The sequence below is a fragment of the Photinus pyralis genome, unplaced genomic scaffold (genome assembly GCF_008802855.1).
Source record: "Photinus pyralis isolate 1611_PpyrPB1 unplaced genomic scaffold, Ppyr1.3 Ppyr1.4_LG5, whole genome shotgun sequence".
Classification (NCBI taxonomy): Eukaryota; Metazoa; Arthropoda; class Insecta; order Coleoptera; family Lampyridae; genus Photinus; species Photinus pyralis.
In genome coordinates, this window is record NW_022170596.1 from 26,396,922 (window position 1) to 26,409,117 (window position 12,196).

Sequence of the window (12,196 nt, forward strand, 5' to 3'; positions counted from 1 at the left end):
AAATATTAGTTGTAATCTGTGATACTGCTCGTCTTATATACTCAGTTTTTGCTGTAATTTTTTTTGGTTGACGAGTGTTAAAAACTTTGAATGTTGTATTTACACAATATACGTTATTATTATTATCATCAAAAAGGTATTCAACTGAAGAAAAAGTCGATATTGTCAATTATTATAGGGCCGGTAACAGGTTAAGGAGCGTAAGAAATTTATTATCTGTGAAGCCAAAGCAACAATATTCAAATTAATTAATATGGCAGCCAGTTCTTTGTTTTAAGAAGTTATTTCGGATGCATAAAATTAGGTGCCTTTCAGAAGAGATTTTGTCTTTTAAAAGTACACATGGGAAAAACAATACACGTAAATCCGCATGTCTACTTCTTTCAGTTATTTTTTAGTCATACGAACATTAAAAAATATTTATTGATAGTTACATTTAAAAATATATTACTTCATGTCTAATCTCTACCAGTCCTTTACTACAAACTAAATTATCTACATGCAATCGCGATGTACGCACACCAAATTTCTTATCCAGCATTCTGTTTAAAACAAAACGGACGAATATTTTTTAGTATCGCTCCTCCAAACACCCTAACCGGTGTCGACGTCCAGCTTATTAGCATTTTCTGGTGATCAAGTGGAGATCCCTTTCGCAGGGCACAATTATAGCTTAATTCCACAAGTTGTAATCCTAAAGGCTTCTGACTAACACCGTTAATATCACTCATAATTCCGTAACTGGTAATCCTCTTAGATGCCGCCTCGTTACCGACCAAAATCCCCGTTTCGAACGGGTGACGATAATGCTCTTCGCTCATATGTGGTTGCTTAATGCGAATTCTTTCTTCCGAACCGAACAAGTTCCAGAAGTTGTTCAGTAAATTCTTGCCATTGTCCCACATTCCTTTCGGGAATCGATTTGGGCCTACCGTAAAGTAGCTTAAAACGTTCGGAACGTCTGAATAACGGTGCATATTCTGTGGGTCGCGTACGTTTTGATTGTAGACGCGTCGTTGGGTGTTGTAGGGTGGAATGAGTACGTTAGTGAGATCCGGGTGCTTTTCGGCCGAGGATAAAACCATGTTAAAGCCAAATATGTCGCCCTCGATGCCATCATCCAGACCCTTGTCAAAATCGGTGTACTCCTGTCCGACTACTATGTCGCCTCCTTTAGGGATCTGCACTCCTTTAAGCTGAAACAGAACATTGATCACTTTAGACTTGAATTTCTCTTCTATAATAGTAAAAGTAATATTAATACAGTAAAGAATGATCCAATCATAATATATAGGACTCTACTCTCAATTACGTTAGTATTAGGCGATCTTGAGGGCCGTGAATTTACAAAATGTCTACTGATAATACCGTATTTCTAGGCCATTTTCAAACCGTTTCCGAGGAGGATCTAACATGATTCTTAAAAACTTCCTAACGACAAGAAATGTTTCGAATAAATTCTTCATACTTTTTCGAGTAGAATCGAAATATGGAATATTAAATTTTGGTTTCCATTTTAAATTAAAAAGTTGGGGGGTGTAATTTTCGGGCCATTCGATAGAAAACAATATTAGTAAGAACCCGGGGTATTTGTTAAATATTTTTATGCCCCTGCGTTACAAAACGGTTGGATAAGTGATTCGGATCACTCTATACACTGTGTACGACGATGGTCAAATTATAGAAAACATGCGCAATTAGAGAGTAATTATCATGCTTTAAATAAAACCAGAAAATTCCGATTACTCCCGAAGATATGCCAGAAAAACCGAAATTTAGGGATTTCGTTTTTATTCCTTCTGATGTTATTCGAACAAATAAATTAAAAAAACACTTTCTCGTTGCCACTTTTTCAGCTCTACAAGACAGACGTTTCAAGACAACGTTTCCCTTTGGAGAAATCATCAGCCACTTTATTGTTTTATATGGCCCGTGCCTGTATTTAGTTGCATTTTGTATTACGAATACGATGTACGGTACAAAAAAAAACAAAAGTTGACAACTGTTGATTCCAACGGGATGGTGCACCCACGCACAACGTTCTAACTGGTCCGAGAATATTTCCTGGAAAATGGAAAATACTTGTGGTGCTCTGGCGACTGTAGATTCGGTAAAAAGGCTCGACTATATACAGGGTCGCTAATAAGTCTGGAAACTGCCGATTTTGGGGAAAATATTGGTGTCTGCAAAACACAAAATACCTGTCCAGGTAGCTCAAACAAATCAAAATTGAAACTTGGACATTTTTATACCGAAAAATCCCAATATAATAATAATAATATAATCAATAATTTGGGAGACTCAGAACCCTTGATCAACTTTTGGAAATTCCAAAAAATTAACCACACACATTTTCATTAAAGCTTAACACAAATTTTGGACACGATAAGAAAAATTTGACATGAAAACTATCTGGGTCGTACAATGGGTTCGAATAAACACACAATTAATTGATTGAGAGTGACAAAATTTTATTCCGAAACACATGAAAGGAACATTAAACAAGATTGTGGGAAGAAACACATTACACATTAACGCATTTTAACTAAATTGAATGCATTACAGTAATACAAACAATTCTAAAATGAAAAAAAAATAACTACGGAAATATAAATTCAAATGAAATAAACCTATTCTGTGCTTATTCGTAAACAATCCCCCCTCAGAAAAGTTGTGGAGATCTGCAATGTGTGCTAGGCAATAATCATTTTAATTATGCATGTGGTGGTGTCGCACACCAAAATTGCATTTTTTTAAATGGAACACCTTGTACAGTATTCGATATTTCATTTGTTCTTTCAATGTTAAGCAAAGGTTGTAAGTAGCATAATGTATCTCAATTATTAAAAAAACTTAATTGTTAAGCATCTTAAGCCAAATTTAAAAAGCGGGTTCATGGGCCAAGACCAGTTATATCGGCCAATATCGAAGATAGGATTCCTGCCGACCTGGCTGCATTTAGGTCAACTAAAAGCGCCTGGAAAGAGTGGAGGAGGCAAATCTATTGAAATAGCAAACTATACTATTACATCCCTGGGAAGTAGGCGCGATTGATAGGAAAAAATGCGTGAGGAAATTAAATTTTGGAAATGGTGAACTAGAAGTCGTATATCATAATCCTTTTGACACACACGTTTTCTAAACCAATTGGAAACGGATCTTAAAAATATGCCAGATGGAAATTTAAACAAGACAGAATAAAAGAAAGCGCTGTATGAACTGTATAAGTCTTTTCAAGGCGAAAATGAAAAACCTAGTATCGATGACACAATGTAAACCAATGTTCCATGGAATAAGATGGATTATTGTTTCAGTTTACTGTATTATGAAAAGCGTTTTCAATACTACATTTGAGCTTTATTTTATCGCACTTATATCGCAAAAATATTTCACTTTTTTTGACTTTATTGTTTCATCATGTGGCTTACTTTTTTACAGAAACTGTATATTTCAGCGTATTGTTTTTTAAAGGCGTGCCTGCTGCGATTTTTAACTACTTGTGCTGACAATTATTGCTCTATACCCTTTTATACGTTTGCTTGACGTAGTCTAGTAGAGAAATGTCATACTTATGGTCTTGATCTAAAAACAAGTGTTGGTCCATTAATGGTGCCGGTGATCGGCAGATTAAAAATGATCGTAGTTCTTCGAATTATTTGGTATGAGGAAGACTTTAATGACCTTTCACCATCATGTGAATGCTAAATGGAATACGAATATCGTGTTCCCCGTCAGTTGAAGTGATATCCGCCTGTTTAAAAATCATTCACTTGTCAATGTGTATTACGACGCAATTACTCTTATTAAGAGAACGTACACAATTTACCTAGTAAAAGGTATAATTCTACATACGTCAATTATTAGTTATTTGTTTATAACACTTATGCAGGTTGGTTACAACATATTTCACACCAGTGAAATTATCTCATTCGCATAATCGAAAGTTTTTTTTTAATGCATCGTTAATATTAAAATATTGCCCGGAATCATGTTTTTGAAAGTATCAGTTTTTACGGAACCAGTAGTTTATAAAGTGCAGGAAGTTGTTTATGGGTCTTTGTAAAATAGACAATAAAACAATAAACTAAAGTGCTTACCTTTGATTCATAATTGGCGAGGACTAGTTTTCCATTTAGGAAGTAGCCCCAATATCCCTTCGACGATTCCCATGATTGACACAGGTGGTACCACTTCTTCTCGCGAAAATTACTCTCGATTGTAAATACCCGTTTTTCCATTATCGCCAAATTAACTTCTTTGCCATGAGGTGAAATCCATGCTCGTATGTACCGCGTCTTTTCATCTTCTGCAGAAAAAGAACATTAGTATGATTAAGTGTTATATTTCATGAGACTTCTTTGTTACTTAATAACTTTCACCGCATGTAACAGGTATAGGAGATTCTCTGGGGTTTTATTAACATTCTTACATGTTTATTTTTCACGGACTTGTAATTACAGTTATAAATTACTTACAGTTGTAAAAACGCACATGTTAGTCTCGTACTCGAGACTATAATTAATAGCGTATATCATATTGTTTAAAACCACCAGTAGGGAACTATTGTTGAATAAACAAACTGAAAATGTCTACTCTTTCAATGAAACGTTGAGAAGTTTCCTTCTCATGAGTATTTTGAAGTACATAATTCAAACTAAGACTTTAGAAATCTGTTCTTTAACCAGGTTTTTGTATGAAACCAGACGAGGGTAGATTGATAAGTTTCGATTTCAATATTATCAAGTCTATCTGGCCAAATCAAATTCGTTGAATCTCAGTTGATCTAACGGAATTGGTGTTCATCCAAAATTCTACAGTTCTCACAACGGAGCTTAAACAAAATCGACCCAGCGGTTTATCTTTTAAAAATATGTTGCCGCGAAAAACCGTTTTTCGCATATATCTCTAAAACAATGCATTTTTCGAACAATATGTGGAGAGCAAAATTAAAGAGGAGAAAATTCCGAACAAAAAATGTTCGTAGCATATGAATTTGTGACAGTTGGGATATGATTTATTAAGCTTTTCGCTTATTTCAAAAATATAAAGATAATTATTACAGATACGTGACAATTTAATAATTAAGAAAGTATATTTTATTTTATAGAAATGTGTTGAATTAGATAAGGAAATTTCTAAGAATTATTGTGGACGTGACAATTTGAGTGTCCGTCGTATTGGTTATGTTCGTCTCTATGCAGTTTTATTGGTGGATACATTTTTTAGAGCTTTTAGTGCTCAAAATAAAGCTAATATCTTGGACCACGTAGTAACTATCTCATTGTCCAAGACCGAATCGATCTCAAAAATCTTCCCGTAAGGATCCCTACACCCACGATATGGCCTTTTATCCGTGAAACACTACCAACTTGCGGATACGTTTTCTTCATTTTAAAGGTACTAAATCAATTCAGACGTACTTCTCGCATATGCCGATTCCGCATTTCTCACACTACCGAATGACCTCACGCTTATTCAATGGTTTCAAGTAGATATGGCCAATTAAGATACTCATTTTGGCTGTAGTTACGGCTGCATCTCGTCCACAGGCATCCGGAACCCATTATGAAAACAATACTCTACATTGTAGAGCGATTTGCGTCTTTTAATTTCTGTACAGAAGTTAAAAGACGCAGAAAGAACAATTTTCAAATACAGATTTATGCTTACTACACTAGTAAAATAATTTATTGGAAAATCGGCCCTCTAAAAATTCGACACCCTGTAATTATCTATGATATGTAATGCCTAACCTGCCCGTGTTTTGTTTGGCTTAGTCTGGTCAGTAATTCACAAGGTGGCTCTTTATTTTAATAATTTAAAAAAATGTGGTGTTTTTTGCGTGTTTTCCGTCCGTCTGAACACACGTTCTACCCTTCATGGTATTCTGTTGAATCGAATCATCGAATTGAATTTCCTGCACGGCTCCTTTTCGAGATCAGTGGGTGACGGGGGTGGCCTTACCGCCCTTCTTTCAAACCCCTTATCATAATAGGGGGTTTGGGGCGGAGGGGAGCTGGTTTTATTCATGGTATTTTAATGAAAGGTCTTAACGAAAGGCATTAATCTCTACAAATCCCCTATCGTGATCGGGTATAATTCCCTATATCTCAAGAACCAAAGGCGATTGGGACGTTTGGAAGAAACATATTAATTGGCGCAGGAGAATTAATCAAATGCATTTGCATTCTACGAGTATAGCGTAGATTTTGAATGTATGCCAAGCGGCCTTTAAATGCTTAATTATGTATATAGATCCCCATCTCCATTAAACACCTACCAAAAAAATAAACATCGCTTTATCTGCGCAAGAGTTGAGCACAATTTGAAGAAAAAATATTCTAAATCGTTTCGGTGGTCTGAAAGGGAAGCCAATTTGAACGTAAAGTCTATTGTTACCTACAACGACCTATTTGTTCAGAGCTTTTCTACGATATGTCACAAAAGGTAGGTTACAATTTCTTTTGGGGGTGGTAGTAAGCAAGTTGGAACTTATACGTCCAAATATATGGCCCAAGTGGAAACAACTCAACAGGAAAGGGACATAATGTTTATAGCAAAGTTGACGGTTTCTAATTTTGAACAGAATTGTTTTTCATGTCCGACCCATAAAATCCGAGATATTTTACAACAACAAAAAACAAAATTGTTATATCTACTTTAACCTCCCTCTTAAAAATTTAGACCACCCCTACAATATGCTGCACTTTTAAAAATTCTGGAGGTACCTACCCCTTACTCCAATTCACCTTATTCTTCACTCCAAGGAGAAAATGGACTTAAAAATTCTCCTGCATTAAACCGTAATATTAAAGACTTCTATTTCCATGCAAGTTCAGGATCTCCTATCTTCACATTGGCAAGTTTTCATTTGGATCGCTAACACCAAATTTGATGACAAAGAATTCTCTTAAAAACCTATTTTCACCTTGGTGGCATAAGAAGCGAAGGCTCCCCAATCTGTCACTCTTTGATATGCAATTGGTCAGGGGGAAACTGTAGGGGTTTTTTTCGGGAGTGGATGAACAACATTATTGGTACTTGCAAAACAAAAATTTAGTCAGCGCTCTCATATTAAGATAAACATGGACCAATTATCAATGTTTAACAACTTGATGGAGAACTAAGCACATTCAAACAAAGAGCAATTTTGCCAAAAGTATTATATTTCAAACAGAGTTTAAACGAGCGACGCCAGTTTCAAATTCTTCCTTATAAACGTGAAGGACTCCCTTATAAAAAATCCCTGTTTCGTAAGTATATCATCGTAGCACCGTCTTTTCTTTTCCCAACGTTGTTTATATATTTCTCCATTCTACGCGCAGCGGAATGTAAATACATAAAAGCTCTTCTAGACCCTTAAACAAGTAACGTTTTCTGTTCCTACTTTGAAGTGCTCAACCCTCCTATTTTAATAACCAAAGTTTCTGTCATCCGTTATAATTGAAGGTAATATTTTGCACTGAATCTGTAACGTATTTACATTATTTCGTATAATTGAGGAAAGTCGACAAAGCATCAATCTCACTGTTAAAGAAAAGATACCAATTTCTGTGTTAGTGCGGTGATGCTCCACAGAGACAAAAAATGTTACAACTTTCAATGGTAATTGTATCAATTATGCTGGATGTTTTGTTATTACTATAATTTTGTTAATTAAACAATATTAAGAATTAAAAACTTTTCCCTTCGAGAGACGCGCTCCCAACCAAGCATAAAAATCTAAAATGAGTAGATCACTTAATGTAAAGAGAAACGGAATATTCAGAATGGCAATTACTCTACTAATTTCCTTTTACTTTACTCAATCCACTCACCTGAGTATGATAGTAAGGGATGGGCGTTTGTCAAATTTATGCTTCTGAACCAGACACAAAAAGTAAATTCGTCTATTACAGGAACGTCCACAATGTACCGCAGGAACTGAAAAAAATTTACCGCTTAATCCACGCGCAAAAAAATTCAAAGCTTCTCACCTGTATATATCCCTCCTGCGTGAGCGAGACTATATTAATTAAATCGCTGAATTTAGGGTGGGTATTGTGAAACGAATTTGCAATTCCGATTCCCGTTTGCTTATAGCTCGGAATTTCCGAATTTACATTAGCCCCCCAGATTATTATAAGGGTAGTTGTAATTTTCGATATTAAAGACATCTTCTATCTGAAATGCGAATTAATTGCGGCGAACTGGTAATTGCACTCGCGCGCTCGGGATAAATCTTGCCACAGATTTGTTTACTTTCAACCGGGTGCCCGCAAACTAATGAATTCTTGGGTATAGTCGCTCTTGAACGTGACCTCCTACTTAACGGTTCCACATCGAGGCTTGCACATGTTTGATTGTGGTCTGTTTTTTTTGTTATTTATTAATTAATCTGAGTATTGGTGATAACTGTAAAATCTTAGATTTCATTCTTCCAAACAGTGTAAACTATTTGTGCCAGCTTGCAAATAACACCTCCTTATAGGAAATAATTAACCCCCTTCATGGATTCTTCCTACTTATAATCATTATTAATACATATACAGCCAAAAATGTGTCGTGTGCGTCGGGAATATTTTTAACACCCATATCTTTAGTGTACACATAAGATTAGTCATTAGATATAGATAGATTTTTTTACCCCAATGCAATACCTCCCTCACTAACGTGGGGGTGGTAAAAATGAATCGCCGAACTATATGTACGTGCATAACTTCAAAACGACTGCACTAAATTAGATAATTTTTTGTTGTTGTATTTGTTATTATCAAGACAGGGTTTGCATAAAAGATAATTTACAAAAAATTGTACGGAAAGACGTAAAAAACAATTTTCCTCTTTTCCGTCGATGTTGTTAAACACTGTCCGAAATTCCCACGGGAACGTGAACATGAAAAAAACAGGATTATATGTTTTATAGTCAAAAAGAAACTTCACATTTAGGTTTCTTTGAAGGCGTGAAGGTGTACTCCGAAAGAGACGTAAAGATCTCGTAAAGTACGTACAGTTCTGTCAATAATAATTCAAATAAACTGGCCAGGTTAAAAATATGTGATGTACAGGAAAACACTCACTTTCACACGAATCTGATAGATCCTTCTGACTCGAAGACAAAAAAAAACACTTTCACACAAATTTATGACTGCTCGGATGATACGACTGCTCTTGTCTTACATTACCGGCTAGACTACCGCTACAAAACAGCGTCACAGACTTATGCTCTTTTTAAAAAAAAACCAGACAGCCGCCCGCCTTCAGCTCCAAAGAACCCCGTTCACTTTTCATCCTTCCTATTTAAGCTAAGACCACCGCCTTTTATGAAATCAACATCGTTTTTCCCGACGATATTCGAAATTCCATTACCGTCACCCGAACCAATAACCACCAGCGTTGCTTCTCTCGCACGTGGCATTGTTTATCGCAAAACCATTTTATTTTTGACACATGACCGGCTAAAAGCTTTCGAATTACGATAAATGTTCGCTTATTTATGTTCTTTAGATTTATCAAAGAAACTAAATACAAGAAGTAGAATTAAATGAATTAAACAAATATCGACTAAATTTACAACTACCACAACCACAAGAATCTAACATTAAAATTACTATTCAACAACATTTTCCAATTCCGGGTCCATTTAAAGTAAAAATCCCCATATCTTGAATTACGCTATATACAGGATGTTCCGACTACCATTTCTAATGTTCCAACCGAAATTACGTTAACAACACGTACCTGTTTTTACTATACAAGGTGGTTCGTGTTTTAATTACATCCGAAATAGTACATTTCTAAAGAAATACTGTACTCGTCTATGCATGTTGACACATAAACGGGGATATCTCCGTCGTCGTCGTGTATCCTTGTATACAGAGTAGAGTCTCCCGATCGGTCACCCGTAGCGTGTGTAAAATAATCCCTGTTTTGCCATAACTTTTACCTAAGGAAAACGACCACATTTGATACCTCTACAAATGGTGAATATATTATATAATATTATTCCCTGACAATCTCTAAATTGCCCTTGCCTATACAGGGTGGTGACTTGCGTAACGCATCATAGGGATTTCAATGTAAAATTCATAACATGCGATTATTGGCTCCCCAAATTATTTTAGAGCAAAAATGTATTAAAATTTTTTGTAGAAAAAAATTTTTTACGTCAACCAAACCGTATTGGTTTTCAATGTTTTTCATAATAAAGACGGAAAATTGGAAAAATAAACCCCCATCTTTTTCAATAATCTGTGATGCCATGGAATTTTATAATAAAAAAACTACGCCAATATCCGTCATGCCATGGAATGTCTGCTATGAAACAAATCAAATTCTATCAAAAAGTATTATATTTAGAACAGAGAATTCAACATAAAGAAAGACCAAATTACTAAAAACGGTTTCCTAATATAACAATTTACAATAAATGTTCGAATAAGTCACCATTAACTGCAATACAGTAACCAAGTCGATCATAAAATCCATTTCGAACTGCTGCTAATTGATAACTGGATGTCTTTTTGTTTTAGAAAATTCCATGGCATCGAAGATTATTGAAAAAGATGCGGGTTTTATTTTTCCAATTTTCCGTCTTTATATGCAAAAAATTGAAAACTAATACGGTTGATTGACGTAAAAAATTGTTTCTACAAAAAACCTTAATACATTTTTGCTCTAAAATAATTTGGGGAGCCAATAATCGCATGTTATGAATTTTACATTGAAATCCCTATGATGCGTTACGCAAGTCACCACCCTGTATAAACGGTATGGTACGATATAAACGGGCCATCCTGTATGTGCGAATTTTTTAATGTAATTTAAATCTGCAGGATTTCTGTACAAATAAGCACAGAATTGGTTTATTTCATTAGAATTTGTTATTTTCGTGTTTTTTTTCCATTTCGAATTGTTGCTTAATTTCTTGTTTAAATTGTATGATGTGAAAACTGCGTTATTTAGAATGAAGGAACATCTGGTCGCTTTGCGATAATGAATGTTATCAGACGGAAGTTAATTGATTTCAAGACGCACGTGTGTTTGACTCTGATAACAAAAGATACCCTTGCACGATTTCTTTTGCTGGTAATTTTGTTATGGAAAAGCGCCCCTTGTTAGTGATACATTTGAGATTGGCGGAAGTAGAACATTGAGTGGTGTTCTCTTAAGTAGGAAAAATAAGGAAGAGATGGGGCTGTTCACCTCACGACGAGAAAAGAGCGTTTACGTTTTTGTACCCTAATTTTGTCAAGTAATTAGCCTCATACAATTTTTGCCCTGCGTCCCCATGCCGAGGGATGCTACAATAATAATTTACAAATCTCTACGGGAATAATTAGAAACTTCAGCGGCTGGTTTTCCTTACAGCGGTTAAAACAAATTCTCGTAAGAAAGCGCACGTTTGAATTTTTCTAAGTACCGGGTTTTCAATAAAACTGATAGCTTTCATCAATGTACGGTGCGTTCATTAATTCTGATATAATTCCTGTACGAAAACGAGTGCTTCGTTACAAGTTGATCGATCCGAAATCTTTTTAACCAAAAGGACGGTATTATTCACTATTTTTCAAGTGTGAAAACTGTTATGGGAGGCTAAAGAACGTCCATTCCCGTTCAATTTTTTATAATTGGTGGAAATTTGCAGATTATTATATGCTCGAAGCGGTAGCCTTGTTAATTTGCTTAATTTCTATACGTATATAATTCTTATGGTGTTTTGACTTTTAAAATACCGGGTGGTAAATGAAAAACGGATATGTTATCTAAATTAACGCAAGATCCAAATGTTGCCTTTGGGAGCTACGCCCCCAAAAGTCCCAACAGGTTTTTTTCTTTAATTTTTGCGTATGTCTATATGTGTGCTAAAATGTCGTGCAGTAATTTCCAAATTGTAACTTTTTAGGTGCTTATTCAATGGCTCTCAATTTATAGTGATGTTCCTAAATGTTTGGAGTGCCGTTAATGCTCTTTTATCCTCTAAACGTTTATTTTAAATATCTGGATAGCAAAAGAGGCCGATGAAAGCACAAATTGAGAATATGCGGTTAGCCATAAAGAGGGTGCTTTTTTCTGCAATCAAAGGATCCTTTCAGAACTTTAGTAAAAATTCAAATTTTACGAATTTACCGTAAAATGTATTTTATTCAAAACCCGAAGTGAATAATCATAATAATAATAACCATTTGATCATCAATCAATTAAATTGCTAAACAGG

At 35.2% G+C, this 12,196-nt stretch overlaps 1 protein-coding gene across 1 annotated transcript; it reads right to left on the bottom strand.

Moving 5' to 3' along the window:
• Positions 1–468: 468 nt before the first annotated feature.
• Positions 469–8,345, bottom strand: LOC116170365. Its single transcript, XM_031486703.1, has 4 exons — positions 7,977–8,345; positions 7,818–7,923; positions 4,098–4,306; positions 469–1,196 (listed from the first exon to the last, which is right to left on the bottom strand). Exons 1-4 carry the CDS (start codon positions 8,154–8,156, stop codon positions 531–533), a joined length of 1,161 nt encoding a protein of 386 aa, XP_031342563.1. The 5' UTR covers positions 8,157–8,345; the 3' UTR covers positions 469–530.
• Between the last annotated feature and the right edge of the window lie 3,851 nt (positions 8,346–12,196).

Bases quoted from the DNA above. Each gene is read 5' to 3' on its own strand.
- LOC116170365 (XM_031486703.1), bottom strand. From the start codon at position 8,156: ATGTCTTTAATATCGAAAATTACAACTACCCTTATAATAATCTGGGGG. The intron at 7,924-7,976 runs GTGAGAAGCTTT...AATTTTTTTCAG, and splicing joins CGCAGGAGGGATATATACAG to TTCCTGCGGTACATTGTGGA. The intron at 1,197-4,097 runs GTAAGCACTTTA...GTTCTGTTTCAG, and splicing joins TCGCCAATTATGAATCAAAG to CTTAAAGGAGTGCAGATCCC.